The 24,458-nt window shown below is 47.0% G+C and overlaps 1 protein-coding gene across 3 annotated transcripts in view; it reads left to right on the top strand.

Annotated features, from left to right (window-relative positions):
* CALN1 (calneuron 1) overlaps nt 1-24,458 on the top strand; it is a 530,205-nt gene that overhangs the window by 29,671 nt on the left and 476,076 nt on the right. For 2 of the 3 annotated variants that reach the window (XM_078440486.2, XM_078440487.2), the window contains exon 2: nt 10,396-10,589. In XM_078440486.2, coding sequence (XP_078296612.1) covers nt 10,467-10,589 — 123 coding nt within the window. In that variant the 5' untranslated portion in view covers nt 10,396-10,466. Of the gene's footprint in view, nt 1-10,395; nt 10,667-24,458 lie in introns of those variants that run through there. The other variant, XM_078440488.2, reaches the window with a different exon arrangement.

Here is a 24,458-nt window from a genome sequence, read left to right as displayed (position 1 = left end):
AACCGGGAGATCATGACCTGAGCAGAAATCAAGAGACAGACGCTTAACCGACTGAGCCACCCAGGCTCCCCAATAGGGGACTCTTAAAAGCAGAAAGCCTCAGAGACGGCGTGGAAGCAGAAGGAAGGGGAACATGCGTGTGCGGGCATGCGTGCATGTATGCACGTGTGTGAGTAGCAAAACTTGCCCGGACGCCCAGCAGTGAAAAAGCAGGTATTAATAATGTCTTCCCCTGCAGGAGGCAGCCCCCAGGTCAGAGGGTGGGACTGACCTTGTCCAAATAGGTTCTAGGCGCCAGCCTGCGTGGCCTTCTGGAAGCTTCTCAGGGAGCTGGCGGAGCAGGACCAGCCATGGCCAGGAGGCAGATGGATGAATGTTGTCCTACTAGGAAAGCCAGGCTGGGGGGTGTGGCCTCCATCATCTGGGAGCTTCTTTTTAGGGGTGGGGAGAGGGGTCCTCCAGGAAGAGCGGGGTGTATTGGGGATTTCTCTGTCCAATGGTTGACAGGTTCTGGAAACTTCCTGAGGCTGGGGACAGAGAACTTTGACCAAGGCCTGGGGCTTGATTTGGAATGTGAGGTATTTTTTAAAAGTTTTTATTTAAATTCCAGTTAGTTAACGTATAGTGTTATATTAATTTATATATAGTGTTATATATATTTACATTTATATATAGTATTATATAACGTATATAATATGTAACATATATATATATAACGTATATATATAACGTATAACGTTATATTAATTTCAGGTGTACCATATGGTGATTTAACACTTTCACGTGACTCAGTGGTCATCACGACAGGGGCACTTCTTAATCCCCATCACCTATTTCACCCATCCCCCCACCCACCTCCCCGCTGGTAACTGACGGTTCTCTACAGTGAAGGGTCCGTTTCTTGCTTTGTCTCTCTTTCCCTCGCCCACCTTTGCTCATTTGTGTTGTTCCTTGCATTGCACATGTGAGTAAAATCGTACGGTATTTGTCTTTCTCTGACTGACTGGGTGTCCCAGTTTGGTTTTCCCAAAACAGGTTCAGTGGGACAGGCATGGGGGGTTGGACAGGGGCTGGGGGTCAGTTCATCCAATGGCTGTCCCTGGGCATGCAGGCCCACCTGCGCCCCAGTGAGCCAGGGTGGGGTCTGGGCATTCTGGGTCCGTATTTGGGAGCTGTCTTGAGTATCTTTCATTGTCCGGGGAAAAGAGTCCCAGCCAGGAGAGTGGATGCCCTGGGGGCAGGGCTTCCCCCCCCAGAATGAGGGGAAGTGGTAGGAGGCAGGGAACCAGGGTCCACACTGGGGTTCATGACCGAATCCTGGGCAGCGGAAAACAAAAAGAGCGCGCCTGGCCCCCAAAGGTCCCCCATAGGGTGCCACGTTTGCCAACCATGTTGGGGCCACGGCACATGCAGGAATGACAGCATTTGTATGCCTGCTAGATAAAGAGAGAGGCTGTGGGTGGCCAGAGGGACCCTGCCAGGATGCTCTGGGGGATCCCCAAGGGCTGGGCAGGAGGGGCACCAGCCGGGCACAACCTCAGCCTCTTTGCAGAAACTTAGTGGGCCCTACTGCGGGGCTCGGGAGAGGAGCCATGTTTGGGAACACAGCATGCATGTTCCTCCTTCCGCCATTCACCAGCTCTGTGCCTCGTGCCTCAGGTTCCTCCCCTCTAGAATGGGGATAATATTAATATTGGGACCCGCCTCCCAGAGTTATCATGAGGATTAAGTAATAAATTCATGTCAAGTTCCTAGAACCCCACGCTTGGCACGGAGTACTTCATTTGGGTCAACCATTACTAGGTATTTCATCCGGTTTAGATGTCAACGACTGTAAAAGTCTCCCTGACTTCACAGATGTTAAAACACGAACGTAGTTAGAGTCTCGGAACATGAGGTATGGTATTATTTGGTGTTGATTATGAGGGGATCAGAGCAAAAGGAAGCTAGATGCTGCCTCCTCTGCCAGTACAACGAGTGGGAGTCACTGGGAGGAACTTCCTATACCGTGTCTTCAGGTCAGAGGCTGGATGTGGGTCCAAGACGGCAGGGAGTGGGCGAGATTAAGGTGGCGGGGGTCCGTCAGGGGTCGCAGCAGGGCTAAGTGGGCCCTGCAGCCTGGGGCTGCACCCCAAATCCTGCTGGGATGAACCCGCTGGGAACTTTGAAGACCAAAGTGAGACAGCAGATGCCCCCCCCCCCCCCTTTTCTTGCTACGTTCCATGCAGGACTCCCTGGTTATGCTAATATCCTTGTACTATGAAGACTAATGATACTCTTCTCTTAGATGTGCTTACTATCATTAGTCACAGCTTACTTGCCACTTACCTTACAACAAATCACCGTGCGCCCCTGCCCAGGGACTCCACGTCGAAGAACAATTCCCGTAACAAGGTCACGGACCAAAGGAATGTCTGTCATTGCGGACATTCTAGCCATTGTGATATACTTGTAAGTGAGAGAGTTCAGAGTGAGGGCGGATTGTTTGGAATGCCTCACAGCACGTCCTGTAGGTAGCGGGCTTCACAGCATCCCACATTCATTCAACAAACATTTACTAGGTGTCTACTAATTCCAAACCCTGAGCACATCTGCAGGGACCATCCGAGCTACCGCGCCAGTGATCACAGCAAGGGTGGCAGAAACTCTATTATGCCATCTTACTCAGCCAAGGAAAGCTAAGAAAAAGCCCCTGTCCCACGCCCTCGTTTCTAACCTGGCCTCTTCATCTACTTACCTCAGCAAACACTAGTGAATATCAAACCCACTCGAATGCAAAACTGACCATGTGTCCAGAGCATATTGTGTCCCCTTACTTTACACGCAAGATAAGGTGTCAAGATCCATGCTTATCACATCTTGTTTCTAACCATTTTAAAGACTTCTTACTTGGGGTTGTTTTCATTTTATCGTTCCTTCTTAATTTACTTGTGATGCCTCTCTAAAGAACTTGTTATCATCAACAGTCTATATAGAAAGGCAGGGTAAATTGCTTGATTATTTCCTTTCATTTATCATTTCTTTTAAAAAAATAGTGAGTAGTTGGTGCCCTAGCAGTTACATTCATATCCATTTTCAGAGTAATGGATTATTCCGAATCTGGCCATTGGACCTGTCTTAAAGTTGGCCTCCTCTATCACATGACGTCGTTGGGAGCTTGTCTGTATTCAGGCCTGACTTTGATGTTTCCTCCCACAGAGCTGAGTCCTTATGGCTGAAAATGGTATTTAGAGACCACAGTATGAGTTCTAGTGGTGCTCATTGCTGCTGGTTTTATAACTGTCAAGGCTTTTTAGTGACAGAGCCAGGACATGCATGTTCTTTTCTTTTTTTTTTTTTTTTAATGCTTATTTATTTTTGAGAGAGAGAGACAGAGGGAGGGAAGGAGAGTAGGGGAGAGGCAGAGAGAGGGAGACAGTCTGAAACAAGCTCCACACTGGCAGGGGAGAACCCGATGTGGGGCTTGAACTCTTGAACCCCTGAGGTCACAACCTGAGCCTAAGTCGAATGCTTAACCGACTGAGCCACCCAGGCGCCCTGGGACATGCATATTCTTGAAAGACAAAAATAAATCCTGAAGTCATACTAATATTGTTATGCAAATTAAATTTTCGGGTTCTTATTTCACTTTAAAATTTTATATCTATGTCTCTTTTCTGCACCACAGAAAATCTTGATTCCTAATAACATTAATTTATTTATGATTTCTTCCCTAGGCTCTATCTCACTTGGGATGTGCAATCAAAATATTAAGTTTTAAAGGATTAAAAAAATCCTTCTCTCCAAAGTTAAGCATCGACCTGAAATATAGTCGTGTCTGCATGTTTTAGTTTATTTTCTACTTTTAGGAATTCCTTTACTTTTCCTTTTGATAGAACTTTTAAATATGTAACACTTCTAATTTATTTATTTTTGCCATTGTGAACAGACTCTGCTTGTGTGTTACTTCTTCTCAGTATTGTTTCTATATATGAAGTCTAATAAGTTCTATATGTTAATCTTACATCCTGAAAGTTTGTTAAATTCTCTTATTATGTGCAATAGGGTTTTCATGGGTTCTTTTGGGTTTCTAGATATATAATTATATTATTGAAGGAGAGCTGGTTTTATTTTGTTTCTTCCTTTCTGATCTTATGCCTCTAATTGCTTGTCTAATCATATTGGTTAATGCCGATGATGCGGTGGGAATAGTAACAGAGACAGTAACAATGCAGTGAATAGTAGTGAGGATAGAGACTTTATCTTGATTTTAGCAATTAAGTCTCTGGGGTTTTCTCAAAAAGAAGAGGCTGGATACTGACTCTTGAACTGATGTGGATATATATGTATTTATGTTAAGGAAGTATCCAGTTTCCTACTGTGTTGCGATTTTCAATTTTCTATTGAGTTGCTCAGAGCCATTTATATTTCTTGGTTTTCATTTTGAGGAACCAGGATTTAGGGTGTTTTGCTTATGTGACTCTCAGCCAGGACATGAAGGGACATTGGGACTCCTGAAGAGTAGCAATTGCAGAATTATGTTGCAGGTGCTTTTGAGGAATTACTTACAGTTTTTAGATGTGGATTAGAATCTTGGCTTTGTCTGGGTATCCATGTTATTATTATATATCTAAATGATTTGGGGTAGAAACAGGGAGAAAATGAATTTCACTTTTCTGTTACATTTAAGGGAACATTTAGCATGTGCTTTTGTATTTTTCAGAAACTCAGTGGACATTTCCTAATGCAAACCAGCAGTTTATTTTTTATCTTTTATTTGAGCTTTTGAATATTCCTTGGTATTAAAATATTTTAAGTGAAGTGTCCTCTGCAGGAGGACAGCTTCAGAGGCAATAAGCACAAAGCACAAGGGTCAGAATTTATTGCTCATCAGCACGTTGAGCAGAGTGTTTTCTTCTTTGACAACATGCATCCTATAGAAGGAGCTCCAGTGCCCATGTGTTCCAGTAAATGCAAGACTTAGCTTTGGGGCTGGCTGGACCTCACACTCTACCTCCGACTTCTTGCTCTCAGCAAGCTGTACCTCGCTAAATACCACTCATTCCGCTCAACGTTTTGTGCAAAGGTAGCTTCCAAACAGAATTATGTTGAAGGGAACACTTGGGCGCTGTTGGTGAGGGTGTAAATTGGTACAACCACGGTAGAAAACAGTGCGGAGTTTCCTCAATTGAAAATAGAGTTTCCATGAGATCCAGTAATTACACTTCTGGGTACATATCCAAAGGAAACAAAATCACTATCAAAGAGATATCTGTACTCTCATGTAGAGTGCAGCATTATTCACAGTAGACAGGTATGGAAACAACCTAAGTGTTCATCAATGGATAAATCAATGAAGAAAATGAATGAATGATCCCATATATATCACATTTCCTTCATCAATTTATCTATTGATGGGCACTTAGGTTCTTAAATATATATATATATATATATATATATATATATATATATATAATCCATATGATATATATGTGTGTGTATGGTATATATATATATATATATGTGTGTGTGTGTGTGTGTGTGTGTATACAGATATACACATATTTGGCTTATTTCACTTAGCATAATCCTCCAATTTCATCCATGTTGTAGCAAATGGCAGGATTTCCTTCATTTTTTTTGACTGATTAATATTCCAATGTGTGTGTGATATATATATATATATATATATATATATATATATATATATATATTATACATTATGGAGGATATTATGCTAAGTGAAATAAGCCAGATACAGAATGACAAATAATGCATGACCTCCCTTATATACAGAATCTAAAAAAAGAAGTAACAGATAATAGAATGGTGATTTCCAGGGGGTAGAGGGTGGGGGAGGGGAAGGGAGATGTTGGTCAGAGGTTACAAAATTTTAGTTACAAGATGAATATGTTCTAGAGACCTGAAGTCCAGCAAGATGACTATAATTAATAACAATGTGCAGTACGGGAAATATGCTACAAATAAACTTGAACTATGCTAAAAAGTAGCAAGTGAAAGAAGTGATGAACAAAGTGTTAATTAGAATTACGTTCCATTATAACAAAAATAAATTTTATTTGTGGATCAATCTGACGACACACAGACGGAGGGCTTTGAGAGAAAAGATCCACCTGCAAAACCCTTGTTGAGCATTACAGAGGATACAGTTGTGCTTATAATGTGTCTATCAACAACTGTACAATGTAGCAGGGGCTACAAGATACAAAAGACTAACCTGATGCCCAATGTGGTCAGAATGGGGGGGAGCATTCTTGGCAAACATTCGAAGTGGGTCTTAGTCTGAATAATCAGTCTGGGCAGTACTTGGGGTGCATCCACCCCGTATTTGTGAATTATTTATGCCAAAAAATGCAAGCTGGTGCCCTCCAATCATAAACATTAGATTTTCAGCCATACCTCGCTCCCACAGTGATTGCAATTTCAGACACTCCAAAAGGGACGACAGTCTACCAAGGACTGAGTTTGCCGGTGACCCGTGTACCCAGCGGGATGCTCAGAGACATGGATGCTGGAATGATGAGGTTGACCGATTCATGGAGACTGCATCCCTACTTCTCCCCTCCGCAGAGGCAGGCACAGGGATCCATTGTGCTCTTAAATGGTGGGACTGAAGGGAAGAATTAGAACCTCCCCTCTTGGATATTTTTTTTTAATGTTTATTTATTTTTGAGAGAGAGACAGAGTGTGAGTGGGGGAGGAGCAGAGAGAGAGGGAGACACAGAATCCGAAGCAGGCTCCAGGCTGTCAGCACAGAGCCCGGCGCGGGGCTCGAACTCATGGACCGCGAGATCATGACCTGAGCCGAAGTCGGACGCTCACCGACGGAGCCACCCAGGCACCCCTCCTCTTGGATACTCTTTACGACAAACTGACTCATTGAACTGAAGAAGTGAGAGCAGCCCCTTCTTTGGTCTATGCTTTGTGTCTGTGTTCCCATCTTGATTCTGGGTTCTTCGGGGCTGTGTCTGTCCCTAACCTCCTATAGGTTCAGCCCAACACCCATCTGAACAGAGTGGGTGTTCAGCCTGTTAGGTGCAAAAGAAAGGAATTAATAATGATATCTAGCATACGTAGTACTTACTCTGTGCCAAGCGCTTTACAATAATCCTAAAAAGTAGGTGCCATTATTATGAGACCCATTTTGCAGATGGGGGAACTGAAGCACAGAGAAGTTAAGTTACTTCTCCAAAGTCACACAGCCCATAACCGGCAAAGTCAGGATGTGACCTGCATGGCCTGATTCAATTATCCGTTGTTCTCAAACTCCTCACCACCCCCAGTCTCTGCATATTATGAGTTGGTAAGAGAGATGGAGTAGATGCGACACCTTGAGTGGCCCTGAGTGCCTCACAGTGGATGGGCAGTGCTCAAGGAACATTCTAGATGTAAAAGGAAGTGATTGGGTCATTTGTTGAAATGAAAAGCTGAAGAGGAAGGACACCACTGTGGGTCCAGGAATTAGCCCAAAGCTCTAACTTCAAAACGTGGGCTCAGAAACCAGCTCTTGGCTGACCTTTCAGATGGTAATAAAGACAAGTGGCAAAGGGGCGTGAAGGAGAAATTCTAGAAGTTAATTGCCTTTAGGATTCTCATGAGGAAAAGAGATAAGCAGTTAGTCTGGGGACAAAGAGTTACGTTCAGCAGGTATTTACTATGGGTCTCAAGGTGCATAACGGCCACCAGGGACTTGGCAGGTGTGTGCACCATGGCTCTCGTCTTCGAGAAGCTCCTAGAGAAATGGCAGGATGCACGTCCATCTTCTATCCAGATGCCGACTTAGTTGACCCTGGGCCGTCAGCCCCAGCCTATGGAGGGCTCCTTTGGTATCCCCCATTGTGTGACAGGCCAGCCTTGACCTGGGGAGGAGCATTCTGGGGAGATAGCTTCCAGCTGGAAGAGCCAAGTCCCCTTTTGGCCAAGAGACCAGCCCCCAGCTTTGTGTTTCTCTGACACATCACGAGTGCTGCAGTGAAGGGCAGCAGAGGCCAGCTGAGCAGGTGTAATTGTTCCTTATGGGGAAGCTGCACCCTGAGAGCCTTGCTCCTGTTGAGCTAGGAGCAAGTTCCAAGTAATTAAGTGGATTGGGTTCTAATGCCCTTGTGACCATCAGCTTGGACATCCTTTGCTGAGAGCTCTTGGCAGGTCCTAGTGCTGCCTTGGCGGCCAGGCTAGCACTGGCGGGGGGTGCCCCTGCCCTGGTGTCCACTCTGCGTGGAGGGCACTGATGAGGGAGGGGACTCAGCATAGTCGGAAGTTCTTGTATATGGGGAGCTAATTACTCTCTTTTGAAATCCGTGTTTGCCACCAATCACAACTTTCATGGTGCGAAGCCTGTCATGGCAACTAAAAGCCTATCTGAAAATAAAATGACACCGTTTTGTTTTGTTTAGTTTTGTATTTCTACCGTAATGACACAGGACACTTGTTTTTCCTTTTTAACTTAACGTGGTAACTAGAGATGATGACAGGAGTACAGATGTGTGCGCAGCACGTGTGGGTCAGCAGGTGCCATAGTGCGTGCGGGTATGGGTTGTGTGCCTACATGTGTGAGGGTTCCTGTGGGTGCATGTTGACGGGGACAGTGTGTACAGCTGTGTGGCTGTATGTCCAAGGGCAGGGGCTGGATGTGAGTGTGAGATCACACATAGGCTGTGAATGTTTGAAGACCTGTCTGTGAGCGTGCGTGTGTGTGTGTGTGTGTGTGCGCGCAACCCTGGAGATAAGTAGGGTTGCATGGATGTGTCTTACGTATGGCTGAGCCTGTCTCATTTGGGCTGGGATGGGGCTGACATTCAGTGCCTACCACGCATTTAGTCACAACCAGAGTTTACACACTGATAACATGCGCACACACCTCTTCAAGGCTTTAGGTTTCCTAAAATTTTTTTAATGTTTATTTACTTTTGAGAGAGAGAGGCAAAGTGTGAGTGGGGGAGGGACAGAGAAAGAGAGAGAGAGAGAGACAGAGAGACAGAATCCGAAGCAGGCTCCAGGCTCTGAGCTGTCAGCACAGAGCCCAACGCGGGGCTCGAACTCACGAATCGCTTTGAGATCATAACCTGAGCCAAAGTTAGATACTTACCCGACTGAGCCACCCAAGCGCCCCAAGCCTTTGTGTTTCCTAAAGGCATTTTCTGAGCCTATCCCCTATGAGCTGACTTCTGCAGGCGGAATGCTTCCCAGACATAGAAATAGACCTCTCATCAGATCGAGAAGGCCAGAAGTAGAGCTGGGAGCCTTTTCCCAGGAGGTGACGGGCAGGGACCCAGAGTGAGGGCTGGAGACCCATTTGCCTGTTGCCGGGAGAGGCCACTGCCAGCTGCAATGTGCAGACACCCCCGGGGCCAGCTCTCTCAGACGAGGACTCGGTGTAGGGTGACCAGGGCTCGTTTTGTTTCACCACCAAGATCCTTCCAGCTGAACTCTCTGTGCTTCGCACCTCTTGAGACTCTGTTTTATTTTCCTTTCCTTTTAACTTCAGTATGGAACCAAAGAGAACCAATATCTATCAAGTGTTAGTTCAATAAGCGCTTATTGCACAACCAGTTATTTTAAGGTTGTTCCCGCCCGGGCCCCCATGACAGGGCGTGCATGTGAATTACTCCCTGCCTGGAGCTTTGCTCAACGCAGTGCTGCCGGGAGAGAGGGGCGGAGACTGTGGGCAACAGCAGAAGTGGGCCCAGACGAGGGGTGTCTTAACCTGAGCCCCGTCACGAAGGACGGGAAGGGGTTAACCACGAAGGATGGGAAGGGGTTAACCAGGTGTGGGAGAGAAAAGGAGAGATGCTGACGTAAAGGGAACCCAGCGGCTCAGTACACGTGGGAAACAAGCCTGATGGAAGCTGGTGAAGGAAACTAGTCTTGGACGCTGTTAGGTTTGTCTACAGAAGACAGGACGACATTGCCCCGGGATCGCCAGCAGCGTCACAAGCCGGGAGGCTTGGCAAGAGTCCCCTCCCGAAGACGGCTATTTCTAACTCTGGCCCCCACTTTGATTCTGTGGCTCTGCTGATGTCAACAGCCAGGCAACAAATTATGCTGGCAAGGCGCCGGGCTTTCTTGCAAGTTGCAATCACGTTGGCCACTGTAGCTGAATACTACAGCAGAGCCCCCGGGAGTCCGAACGGAAAAGTACCTGTAAATATTCCAAAGGTTGCTTCCAAAGGCACATTATTGGTTTGTTGCGTAATACCCTCTGGTGACATTGAGGCCTTATTAATAACTAAACATCTGTCACAACTGTAATTATACTTCTTAGTGCCAGGATTGTGCGGGTTGTGCATTGTCCTGTTTAAACACGGAAGGGAGGGTGTAAATAATTTAGGCAACCGACGTTGAGTAAATAACCGAGCGGCACCGGGCGGGCAGTAAGTTTCTGTCAACTTCTTGCAGACCGCGTGTCTCCGCTGACGTTCCCTTGATGTGCTCGCAAATCTCCCTGAGAACATCGCCCTGGACCTCCGATGCGGCTGCCCGAGCAACCTGGAGAGGGGAAGCCTGAGAATGAGGAAAAGGGGGGCAGAGGAGCCCCCGGAGGGGGAGAGGAGCCGCCGAGGAGCCAGGCCCCCGACTTCCCCACTTGGCAAGTCTTCTCCCCCCAAACCCCCCGGAGAAAGCGCTTTCTCGAGTGTTTGCTCAGGACTTGATTGTTTTCAGCCCTCAGGTAGGGGGTGGTGCGGGGGCGGGGGCTGGGAGCCTTTGCTGCCGAGCGTCTGAGTGTCCTGTGGGTGGGGGCGAGGACAGGACGCCTGGGAGGGGTCCTGAGAGGATGCGCGTCCCAGCTGGGTACAGAGGTTTTACCGCACATCTTGAGCCTGACAGGTTTCCACGGGCTGTATCTGAGACGTGTGGACAGAGCAAGAGGATGGGTTTGCAAACTGACCCTGTCAGGAGCTGATTAGGTTAGGGGGTGCTTGTTAGGAAGGACAGATATCATTTACAGAGTGCGTACCCCGTGGCGGCATGGGAGCAGGAGCTTGGCAAAGATAATCTCGCAGTCTCCCAGTCTTGGCAATGAACCCTCACAATAACCCCGGAGGAGTGTTATTAACCCCATTTTTACGGGAGAAAAGTAAGATATTCGACAACTTTCTCCAGATGGCCCAGGCAAAGGGAAACCCAGGATTCCTGCCCAAATCTCTCTGAATCCGAAACTTACATTCGTAACCACTGGCCTGCCTGCCTCTCCCCTCTTACAGGTGAGGAGGTCGGTTGAGGGGGAGGGATTCTGTGCTCCCCAAGCCACACGGGTTCAGTCCTGCTCTCTTTCTTGCCCTTGGAGACGTTCAAGGCTGTAAAAACTCAAGAGGAATTTCAACTCCGGGAGGTTTTTTGTACAGAGGGAAATTTTGATCTACGTGATCAAGGAGTTGGTCTGCGGTGAGTCATAGAATCGGATATGTTCTGGAATGGTCTCCCTCGGGCTACTGGGAATGGGCCCTCCAGCCGTCTCTGCCACCGGTTGCCAGGAGGGACCGAAAGTGTTTATGGTGGGGGCCGTGAGTTTATGGTTTGGGCTGCAGGAGGAAAAAAGGAAGTGGGAATATATCTGGTGACTACAGCTCCTGCTTTTTAGTGATTTCTCCCAGGGGCTGGGGACGAGACTGCAGGTTCAATCCAGAATCTTCTCCAACACAACTTACTGTTCGGGAAATCAAAGCTGGGGCTGATGAGACCCGTGGCCAAGGGCATGGTGTGCTGAAGGGCAGGCTTGGAGCAAGTCTCTGATCAGGAGGGTTGGCTAGGGTGGGAGGATGGACCTGGGCTGGGCCTCCCCGTTCCAGCTTACCGCTTCCAGGAGAGGAGCCCCAAGAGGAAGAATGGTCCATTCCAAGGGTGAATTTCCTGGTCGGCCTTTCCTCAGCCTAGGATAAGTGATCGAATCCTGGGTCCTTGCCCTGGGAAAGTAGGGGACATATTGAGGGAGGGAGGTCAGAACTGGGGCAGAGAGACTCTTCTGCATGTCCTGTGGGGGTTGTGGCAAATGGCAAATGTGGAAAGGATAGTCATCTACCCTACTGGCCATGACGATATCGTACAGGAAGCAGCAAAGAAGTCTGATGGAGTCAGAAAGACCATTTTGCTCAACATATTCCCACAATAAAAAATATTTCCTCATTTGCTCCTGCGGCTTTGGGATTTAGGATTTGGGGCCAGAGCTGTGATGGGCATGAATTGGACAGATTAGTTTTGCCTGTCTCCAAGGGCAGCAGTGGCCCAGGCGGAAAGAATCTGCTTCTCCCACACCATCGGCTTCTCCTGGGGGGTTGGCATTAATTCTTTGTGGGCCCCACGCCGAGGGTCTCTATGACTCCTGGATTATTCCTATCATGCATTCACATCACCACAAACCCATATTTACTTACTCCTTCCTTGGGGACACACTCACACATTTCTCAAAGATTTCCTTGTGCAGTAGACAGAGCAAGACAGCTAAAAAGAAGGATGAGGTGGGGCCATGGGAGGGGGGTTTGATGGTCTGGGTCTCAACACAAGGGTTGGGCATGGAGGGGACAGGAACGCGGCCTACCGGAAGCATGTCCTCACAACGGTCCCCAGCAACGTTGTCTCGCGGAGCACATTGTGTCCCGGTCCTTTGTTCCTTGGTTGGAGACTCCTTCAGAGGGGACAATGTTAGGGCTAGCCTACAGAGCATCAGAGGCCTCCTCAGCCCCTGAAGCAGGCTGTGTGGTGGCCCACGTGGTTATGCCTGGTGCGGGCAGAGTAGGCAAAATTACAAAGTAGGGAGGCATCTCCTCGATGTGTCCCATCTTCCTGCCCCAGGTCATTCTCCCCCTTCCTGGTACCATTTTGGTTGCAAGTAACAGAAGTCAGGTAGAGCTCTCCTAGATGGAAAGGGAAATATATTTGGAAGACTTTAGGCAGGGGTTAGGGACATGGGGGTTGCCTCGTGGAATCCAAGGCCTCGGAGGTGGCTGGAATGAGGGCCTAGGGGGACACAGTAAACCCAAGAAAACTACTTCTCTCTGCCTATCTATATCTCCTCAGTTTCTCTGTCCACGTGAAAATTATCCATGTCAGATAGCTGCCAATTTGGCAACTAGCCTCAGCTGAGAATCAGCATGGTTTCAATTTCAAATTCCCTGGGAATAGGCTCATTGTTGTCCATTCGAGATCAAACCAACAGGGTCCAGGGGAAGAGAGTCAGAGGGCACGGGCACGGTTTCTTCCACTATAAATACACAGATGGGAGAGGAAGGCAATGGCCAGAGAAGTGGGTACCTCATCACCCTACTTCCTTGAGATATTGGATTTTGTAACCCATTCTTGAAGTTGGCTGGCTGTCCATTAAGTGCTGGAAAGGTACTTGCAATTAATGCTCTAAGCTGGAGGGTTTAAAAGAAAGTGGTCCCCAGACGAGAGAATTATCACTGATGGAACAAAAACAGTGAGGTAGATAAAACTGGCTGGGGGCACTCTCTAAGTGCAGGGTGGAGAGAGACCCTATGCAGAGGGCAGGGACTGGAGAAGTAGGGTACCCTTTGGTACCTTCAGCCTTCCTCCCAGATCTCCTCCTGAGATTTACAGAAGAATCCTGCAGAAGAATCTATTCCTGTCTTTGCTTAAGTGTGGGGAGGCTTTCTCTTGATGTACCTGAAGGAGATGACCTATCCATGGGGACCTCCTTCACTTCTTTGAGTCAGCCTGAAGACCTGACTTGCCTCTAGCCTGCCAAGGTGCTGATTCCTCAGCCTGGAGGTCTGAGGGGATGTTTTTCCCCTTTTATCCAGACTATGGGATCTGGGGTCTTTGGGCCAGTTCTAGAGCTGACCCATGGATCGTCAGTAGGCCCAGATGGCCAGCTGGAAGGAGCCCCCAGGAAACAGAGAGATGCCCAGGTGGCTTCCACAAACTACAGCTAAGTAAACAGCCCTACCGCTTTGGTGCTGCCCCAACCCAATCTGAAGGAAGTTTTTCTAATATGGGGAGAAATGGATGTGGACTCTTGATATATGAACTAAAAATAGTCCATGTTCCAAACAAAGTGTTTTTAGTATTTTGAAATGAAAACGTGTAGACAAAGCAAGGATTCAGAATGCATGACTCATTAAATTGCTGATTCTGAAAGCAATGGAAATTCAAAGGGAATTTTTCTCTCCCTATGTCTCCCTCCCACCCCTGTTCTGAATAGCTTATAAAAAGAGTCTCTCCATAAACAAGACCCATAAACTCCTCCATGATTTAAGGTCCTGCATAGGAGAGGCAGAAGGAACTCAACCTTTATTGCCTGCTTACTAGGCTGGCCTCCCTAGCTGGGCTGGAATCGACCAGAATCTGCCCTCCCCCAGTCTGCCCATCCTCATTTCTCTTCTTCATCCTCTCCACCCTGTCCCAAGGTGTCCAGGAATTTCATGGCCCCACTATGGCCACTGTTCCTCCCTCCCCTGGGTTCCAGGCTCTGCCGGACCTCAACAGCACTCAACTCATCAGCCCTAACGAGGGTGCGTCATCAATGAGCAGTAGCCATGGGGGCATCTTAGGGGAGAGTGCACACCATACGCTACCGTAGTGGGATTCAGCGGTGGGAACCTCCATCAACTCACTAGATGGTCTTCGGCTCATTGTTGGGTTAGGAAGGGTTGGGCCTCATCAGTGATATTCAGCTTTTTTGCTCACAAAAACCTTTCTAAAATGTCTTATGGGGAATGTTAGTACTTAAAACAGAGAAGAGGACCCATTCTTGTTGGAGCAAGGTGTGTGTGTGTGTGTGTGTGTGTGCGCGCGCGCGCACACACACACACACACACACACACACACACACACACACACACTTGGGAGAATGGGGAGGTCCTCCAGGACCCCTGAGAGGAACAGTGACATGTTTCACCCGAACAGGCTATTGGGAGACCTTCATACCACAAACCCTTAAGAGCTGTGTAAAAATCTCGCCTCCAGTCTCTCCTAGTGGCCATCATCTGCTTTCCTTCTGATCATCACCACACTTCTTGAATACATTAGCGGCTTGTTAAGTCTTGTATCCGTCCTGAGGAAAGTAAGACAACCTGTGGATGACCAGCCAAAATTTTCACCTCCTATTTCCTCAACTTCAACTCCAGTGACTTTCTTCCCTCTCCAGCTTCACTCCTGTGGCCTGAGCCATCATCTTATCACCTTCTAGAACACTCCACCTCTGAGAGCTCACGCGGAGTGCTCCTCTCTTTGACAACCCACTCTACAGATGTTTACCATTGTTGTCCCCACTTCAGGATGTGGAAACACTGTGAAAGAAAATCCTTTATGGATACGGGGCATGGGTAGGCAACCTCACGCACTCACAACCTTCAACCCCAGTGGGTCCTCCATGTGGCCTAGATTCTTCTAGTGGTCAGGTCCCCTCACATTCTTCACCATGACTGTTTCAACCCCTGTTCACTCTTCTAAAAACCATGTCACTTCCTCCTTCACAAATACAACAAAGGCCCCAAGAAAAAACTTCCTCAACTTTCTACCCATCCTCCTGTCACCTTTTCTGCATTCTGGTTCATTTTTTCTCCTCCCTTCCCATCATGGTGAAAGAGGGGGTCCCTCTACCTGTCCAAGGACCACCTGCCACATTTGTGTGGGCATTCATTTCCGGCACCCTCTCTCACCTTCTTCCATCAATTTTACCTCCTTTATTATTCTTCAATCTCTTTCTTCTTCCCCCAATCATAAACATTCGTTCTCATGTCACTTAACTTTTAAAAAAAAGCTGATATGTTATCATTTTGCTCAAACTTCTTGAAAACATTTCCTACTCTTGTTCTAATGCTCTACCTTTCTTTTACTTCTCACCCCTCCCTCACTGTGATCTGGCCTCTGTCCCTGTCAGTCCACTGATCATATGCTGGCTGGAAGAAAGGAGAGTGTTAAGTACAAAGGGCAATGCCAAGATCGAGCCAGTTCAAAATTTAGCCCATCAAAATCTATTGGGTGAGTTTACAAACTCTACGGTTGATGGGCTGTGCCTACTAAATCAGGAACTTTCCAAAAAGAACCCATAAATCTGCTGACCCCAATTCCCTTCTCCCTGGGATGTTCACTGATAGCCTTGCCAGGTCCTCAGAAGCCCCTGTTGGGGTTGGGTGGGGGGGAGGTTTCTGCTGCCACATCGCCACACCAGCAATCATGCTTTTCTCTCCCTTGTTGTGCTGGCCACTTCTTTTCCCTTCCCTTCCCTCCAGACCCAGCCGCCCAGTTGGGATTTCAGATGGTCTTAGCTAAGAGACTTAGAATGACTCTCATTCTCCAGGAGGTTGTCTGACCCTACCTTGGGAGTCCTCTTTTATCCGGGGTTTATTTGCTTCTGTTTACTTGTGATGATTCTTCTAGCGCAACACGTTACAAATTGAGGAGGCTCTGAACATCAGTGTAAATAAATATTCCTCTAAAAGTGCTTCACGGTCAGCAAAATTCAGATGATAACCCATGATCTATCTACCTCTTGGAGAATATCAATGCATATGAAAATCTCAGAGATGCTCTACAGCAAAGCAAGCGGTTTATCTTTGTTTAATTCAGCTTTTCCAAACACAGTTCGAGCCTGGAACCCTGGGCGTGTGTGTCGTGTTTGTGTAAGAGCCTAGAAATCACATACTAAATGTTGATTTCCTCTCCTTAGGACATGCCTGGTTCTCAGATCAATGCAAATGATAAGTAACTGATACACCCTAGGCCCAGTGAATGCGCACACCAATATTCATTCAAACACCCTAAATTGGTGTGCCAGGCTCTGTGCTGAGTGCCGGGGATAAGGTGAATAATCGTTTCCTCGTGTGGTTTATAGGCTCATGGAAGAGATAGATTAATACCATAGAGCTTATGTGTTAGATAAATTCATGCACAGGGCGTGCCTGAGAGCATGTCTCTCACACACACACACACACACACACACACACACACACACACGTAGTGGTACAGCTCCAGGGCACCACATTCACTTCCCAAACAAGTACCCGACGTGAATGGCACCCCCCCTGCAGCTGTATAATGTAGATAGAATAAATAAACACTTATCCATCCAAATATGCACAATTTGTTGTTATTAGTAGTCACATCGCCCCGCAAGTGTTTTTTTCACTTAACAATTTATTACCAACATGGTTTTCTATTGTACTGTGATTTATTTAACTTAGTGCCCTGTTGATGGCTGTTGAGGCTGCTCTATTTTTGCTCCCACCAGCAGTGCTGCAATGAGCATCTTTGTATATTTATCCTTATGAACTAGTGCAAGTATATCTAAATATAAATTTTCTAGAAGTGAAATTTCTGGGTCAGAAAGTATACATGCTTTTTCTTTCGCTGGATTTGCCAAATCGCTCTCTAGAATTATTGTACCAATTTGCCTAATGGAAGGGCCTCCGAGGACAGGGGACACTGGAATGGAGGGGATGGTGACAACAGAGGAGAAAGGCTTGAAGGTGATAATTAGTGGACTAGCGTCCCTTAGGAAGTGAGAGAGCAAGGGGTCAAGAGCGCAGTCTTCATGAAGCAAAAAAATTCTAGATGCACCAAGTGTCCATTCTGGACTGCTCAGAAAATATAACAAATGATCGTTAGCTAAGAAGCTTTGATCAGTCTTTCACCCACCCGGAGATTCCAGAATCCTCCTTTCACCAAGGATCCATTTGTTTTCGGTGTGATTCTTCTAATGAAACATGCCACAAATCGATGATTAACATTGATATTAATAAGCATCCTCTAAAGGCACCCCATGCTCAACAAGCCAATTAGCCCCTAGGAATTTGTTTTCTTTGGAAGGGCTTTGGGCATAAGGAGTGTGTTTGCCTGTCTTTCTGGTCCTTGTATGGGGGATGTGGCAACGGGCCAGAAAGTATCGACATCATAGGATAAACACGGCCCACGCTCATGTCAACGTCCATTTCACCTCTTGGCCAGTGATCTTAGATGGATTAATATTCAAACAAAAGCTGGTATGTTATGGTGTGGAATGCTAGGGTTTACAAAGATTTTTTTTTAGTTTTTTTTAGTTTTTTTAATGTTTATTTATTTTGAGGGAGAGAGAGAGAGAGAGAGAGAGAGAAAGAACAAGTGGGGGAGGGGCAGAGAGAGAGGGAGACACAGAATCCAAAGCAGGCTCCGGGCTCCGAGCTGTCAGCACAGAGCCCGACACGGGGCTCGAACCCACAAACAGTGAGATCATGACCTGAGCTGAAGTCGGACGCTCAACTGACTGAGCCACCCAGGCACCTCTGGAATGCTAGTTTTTAAGATAAAAATGGCCAAAGAGGTTTCTTGCTTGCAGGGGGCTGTGTTTTGGGCTATGACCCCATAATTCTCAGAAGCCCTTTTGGGAAAAAATTTAGAATTGTTGGGCGAGACCAAACACATCCAGCACACCCCTGGTGTTTGAATCAAATTTTAATTTGAGCATTTTGCTCCTATTGAGAAAGTGGGACAGAGAAGGGGAGGGACAGCGGAATGCGTGCCTTAATATTCTTGCTGCTAGCAGAGGGCTCTATAAAGCAGCACTTTGCCTCAGGATCAAGTTCGTCTTGCCCATCACAGAGTTCAAAGGGAACTGAGAGACACAGTGCCCCTCAGGCCTGTCCCATGAGGTGCTCCTCCTCCAGTCTCTCCTATTGGAGCCAAGTCCAGTGGCCCACATGTGGCCACTGTAGGAGCCTGTTCCTTCCGGTCCTCTTATTTCTCCTTAGTCTGGCTACTATTGCTTTGTAATAAATCACCCCAAACTCGGGGGCGGGTGTCACAAACCAACAAACATCTGAGGCTCATGGAGTCTGTGGGTCAGAAATCCAGTAGGGATGGCTCATTCCTGCCCTGTGATGTCTGGTGCTTCCATTGGGAAGACTCCGGTGGCTGGGGCTGGAATCACTTGGTCACTCTTCACATGTTTGGTGCCTGGGCTGGGAAGGCTGAAGGACCGGCTCAGTTGGGAGCGTGCGACTTCTCCATGTGACTTGTGCTTCTCATAGCATGGCCTCTGGGTCTGAAGACAAGCAAGTAGGGACAAGCCTTCTGGGAGGACCAGCTAGGACCTGGTTGGCCGTTTTACGACACTGCCTTGTAAAAATCACTTCCGGCACGTTTAGTGGTCAAAGCAGTTCAAATCCTCCTAGATTCAGGAAGCGGAGACAGAGACCTCACTTATCGGTGGGAGGAGGTTCAAAGAACTTGGGGGCCATATCGGAAAGCTACCACGGTGTTCCTTCACGGGTCCTGGATCTACCAGCACCCAGTGCTGTGTCTCTGCTTCCAGGGGACACGGACAGAACTGGACGCTGGGGGCGTAGTAAAGATAAGGGCATTCCCAGTGATCCGAGAAGCCGATGGATAATTCTGAACATCGTGGTAGAAAAGCGTTGGTCTCTAAGTTATCCCGACCTGTGGGTGCCATAGGGGCAGAAGCAGCAACCAAGCCAGGTTTTCAGGAGAAGGGATAACAAGCACATTCCATGGAGGGCCCCCCACATATCACTATGCAAGTGGTGCCCTCCACAACCAGAGGGGGCCCTTAGAGCGTGTAATTAATTGGCCCGTGTTCACACAGACTTTTGATGAAACATACTTAAGGGAAAGCAATAAATAGTTCCTCTGCGCTGCTGTTAATCAAATGTCTGCCTCACTCCCTTTCCGGGGTTATCTCCTTATGTGGGGGGAAACAGGCGGGCTTCAGGTCTGTTCCCGAGTCAATCCTCCTGATTCTTGTTACCTGCTCCCATCTACCGGCTGAGCACTATCTCAGCCCCGGGCAGCTTCACTTGGGGTTCACACCCGGGACTCTTGGGACAACGAGAGGAGTCGCCAGCCTCTGGGGCCCAGGTGCTGATGCAGGAGCACGATTTCCCTTGCCGTAGCCTCTCTCAAATCCCTGCAACCCCACCAAACACACAGCAGATGGATATCAATCACAGGTTTTACCCAAAGCTTGGGAATAACTGGGGAATTTCAAGTGGGGGGGGGGGTGATTGCAATATACAAATAAATCTTGTTAGAGTCCCCCCAACATATTGTTAAAGGGGTATTTTTATGCGCGGATCTCTTTGGCAGTCTGATGAAGCCCGTGAATTATGTTTTTAAATGCATGAAATAGAATAATTGAGGCAACAACAAAGGAAATCAATTACATTTAAGTACAGTGTCAAAATATTAAACAAAATAAGTGTGTGATATAATCATACATATGCTTCTTTGTTGATGCCTTAAGTAATAAGATTGATGCCTTAAATAATAAGCTATCATAATTTTGAAATGTCGTGGTGGTGGGTGTAAACAACATTATAATGGTTACAGCTGTAACCTTGTAGGAAAATGAGTGACAAAGTCACAGTAACTGCTAATTCCAGGGCACCTCGTGGCTTGTGTTTACAGCTGGAGAAAATGCTAGATTCCATTTCGAGGTTGATGAAAATAAAGATACATTCTTTCCCAACCAAATTCATGGAAGCCCCCTTGAATTCTATCCCCGGGCCCCTGCGGGGTGAAAGGCCCCCAGGACCCCTGTCTGGTGCATTTCTTAGCCGCGTTGCCTGGCCTCAGGGGTGGCCCTGCTGTCTCATTTCTCAGAGCGAGTGCTTCCTTCTTCAGCCCTTCCCTGGGCAAATCTCCGTCTCTCTTTAGGAAACCCAACCTCTAACCCTCTGACTTCCTCTCCCACGGGGACAAGCCACTGAACTCAGTGATACACCCTGGCAGTGGGTAATAGGAATAATATTTTGGCCAATAGCACACTGGTGCATGCTAACGTCAAGGCTGAGCCTGGGTCAAGAGACTTCTTACCCTGGGGCTGGACGACAGGTATTTGACTTTGTAGGAAGACACTAGGCTTCAGAGCCGAGCTCCATGGGCAGGGAAAATCTGTACAATCAAAGGCTACAGGAGAGCCTCAGACTTTTGAGTTCTTCTCCCAGGGCAAAGAAGACACCCCTGACCAGCTGTCAGCTTTAATCGTGGGGCTGCAGCAAGGAAGGAGCACAGGACACAGGAGATGTAAAGGAAACTTCTCTCAGTTTTCTGGTCATGGGTCGGAGGGAGGAGAAGGACAAATGATAAGGGGTAGGAGAATTAAGAAGGCTATACTGCTTCTCTCTCCCTCTCAGCACCGGGGAACTGAGGCTCCTGCCTTACCCCTCCATGGGGACTCCGGGAGCCCACCAGATAAGGCACCTGCCCTACGATGCTCCCTTTGGTCTAGTTAAGTGTGTGGAGAAGGCAACAAGGTGAGAGCCTGAACCTCACTCCGTCCTGGGGCACAGACACTAAGTGAAGAGCTAATGAGTCTGCCACAGGGACACGCCAAGGTGTCCCCAGAACAGAGGACGTGTGCAGAACCCTGGGCCACACCTGGATGGCTGGCGATGCAGACACTCAGGGACGTGCAGCCACACGGAGCTGAGAGGCGGCCAAATAGCAAGGGCAGATCCCAGGACTCCTGAGAGAGCTGCACAAACTAGGAAAAGCCCTATTTGCCAGTTCTGAGTTTCAGGTTTGGAGGCCAGTAGGATGCCCGTGACCATGGACCAAGAAACACATCACCTGGGGAGACAACAGGAGGGGCTAAACATGTCTAAGACTAAACTTTATTTATTTATTTTTTGCAACACTTTTAGATTTACAGAAAAATTGAGAAGGTAATACAGAGTTCCCATTATCCCCAACGCTCGCTTTTTTCTATTATCGTTTCACACGAGGATGATGCATATGTTACATGTAATGAATCCATATTGACACGCAATTGTAACCAAGGTCCATACTTTATTCAGATTTCCTTAGGTTTTATCCAATATCCTTTTTCTGTTCCAAGAGCTCATGCAGGGCGTGATGTTACATTTAGCCATCATGCCTCCTTAGGCTCCTGTTGGTTCTTACAGTTTCTCAGGCTTTTCTTGTTTTTGATGACGTTGACAGCTTTGAGGAGTATTGGTCAGGTAGGTTGAGCGTCCCTACGCTGGGATTTGTCTGATGTTTTTTCCCTATGGTTAGGCTGGGGTTATGGGTTGTGGCGGGGGAAGATCACAGAGAGAAAGTGCCATTTTTATCACGTCCTAGCAAAGGTACATACAACACACGCGACTTGTCACTGTCGATGTCGATCTGGATCACGTGGCTGAGGTGTTTGTCAGGATTCTCCACGGTAAAGCTCCTAAATTTTCCACACTTTCCACACCGTACTCTTAAAAAAATCTTTATCATTGAGTAGAGTTGGCATACGATGTTGTTATTAGTGTCAAGAATCCAACGTAGTGGTTTGACGATTCTATATATTGCACAGTGTTCACTACCGTTAAGTATGGTTACCATCTCTCACTGTGTAACATTATTACAATATTATTAACTGTATTCTCTATGCCGTAACTTTCATCCCCACAACTTGTTTCTTTGACAACCGGAAGTTTGGACCCCCTCAGTCCTCTTCACCTAGTTTGCCCATCCTCTTGCCATCTCCCCTCTGGCAACCGCCACTTTCTTCTCTGTGTTTGAGTCTGTCTCTGGCTTCTGTGTGTTTGTTCTTTTGCTTTGTTGTTTAGATTCCACATATGAGTGAAATCATGTGGTATTGTCTTTCTCTGTCTGGCTTATTCCACTTAGCCTAATACCCTTTAGGTCCATCCATGTTGTCACAAAGGGCAAGAACTCATTCTTTTTTTTTTTTTTTTAAATTTTTTTTCAACGTTTTTTATTTATTTTTGGGACAGAGAGAGACAGAGCATGAACGGGGGAGGGGCAGAGAGAGAGGGAGACACAGAATCGGAAACAGGCTCCAGGCTCCGAGCCATCAGCCCAGAGCCTGACGCGGGGCTCGAACTCACGGACCGCGAGATCGTGACCTGGCTGAAGTCGGACGCTTAACCGACTGCGCCACCCAGGCGCCCCAAGAACTCATTCTTTTTGATGCCTGAGTGATATTCCACCGTATCTATAAGTGTGTGTGTGTGTGTGTGTACCACGTCTGTATCCGTTCATCTACTGATAGACACTTAGGTTGCTTCCCCATCTTGCCTCTTTAAATAATGCTGCAATAAACATAAGGGTGCATATGTCTTTCTGAATTCATGTTTCCATTTTCTTTGGGTAAATACCCAGTAGTGGAATTACTGGGTTGCATACTGTATTCTTTGTAAGAAAGTTTCCATGCACAGACTACACATAAGAAATGAGGAGTTATGTTCCATTTATACTTCTGAGGGCAGAATATCTACGTAAGTTATCTGGAATCCTGTAACAAGAGATTCTGTCTTCATTCAATCATGTGTTTCCATACATATGGACTCAGGGATATTTACTTCACAATCCGGGTAATAATTCAATACAACTTTATTTGTTTTGCTGCTCAAATGGTTGCAGCTTTGGCCAGTGGGAGCTCTTGCCTCCTGTGTTTTGAGTACTTCCTTACTTTCTGGCCCTACCAGGTGCTCCGGGCTCATTCTGGTTTTTTCCTGCCCCAGAGCATTGGCCTGGTTTCTTCTATTAGAGAATGGCATTAGAAACCAGTATCTGAGCCCTAGGTGTGCTGTTTGCTCTTGAGGCATTGTCGCTTCTAGGCCCTTTCCGTCAACAGAGCAAGGGATATGTGTGTGTGCATGAACCTATGTATAAGCACATGTATCTCTGTGTGTTTCTATATGTAACCATGTGAGTCCATATTAAGCTAAAGGGGAGTTCTTCTGAAGTCTTCAAGTCTAATCCATTATCACATAGATCATTCTAGCTGCTTCCTCTTACTTACCCGTCAATTCCCCTCCATCGGTGAGAAAGCCAGCTCCTACCACCCACCATCCATTTACTTAATTGTTTAATTGCAACACACATTCATAGTCGTGTCAGAGGTGCTAACACATATACCTGTGGGAAGCAACTTTATAAATGACAATGCTCTGCGTGCAATTCCTTTGCCCTTAGCTTTACAGACTCCACTCATTTCCAAAGTTACTTACATCAGCACACACCCCCAATCCCTTCAGAGAAGCTGTTTCATACATTTGAATACAGATTGATTTGTCACATTCTGCATTCCATCCCGAGATGCTGCTGACCTCCTAAATGATTTTTTTACAATTCGCATACATTAAGGTTTACTCTTCGGACTGAAGTTCAGTGGGTTTTGACAAATGCATCCTGTCACATATCCCCAAATACAGTACCGCGAGGAATAGTTTTGCCGCCCTAAAAAACACCTTGCGCTTCACCTGGTCAACCTTCCTAATTTGCCCCTGAACCCGGGGCAACCACCAATCTTTTCATGTCTCCCTAGTTTTTACCTTTTTTTTTCTAGAATGTTATTCCATTGGAACCCTGTAATATACAGCCTTTTCAGACTGGCTCCTTTCATGTATATATGTCCATTTCAGATCCATTTCTGTTTTGGTGTGGCTCATTCCTTCCTCTTGCTGGCTGAATAATATTCCACTTTATAAATGTACTACAGTTTATCTATTCACCCGTTAAAGGACATCTTGGTTGCATTCAGTTTCTGG

The sequence above is a fragment of the Panthera onca genome, chromosome E3 (assembly GCF_046562875.1).
Source record: "Panthera onca isolate mPanOnc1 chromosome E3, mPanOnc1 haplotype 2, whole genome shotgun sequence".
In the NCBI taxonomy this organism is placed as follows: domain Eukaryota; kingdom Metazoa; phylum Chordata; class Mammalia; order Carnivora; family Felidae; genus Panthera; species Panthera onca.
This window is presented reverse-complemented; position numbering and strand designations above follow the sequence as displayed.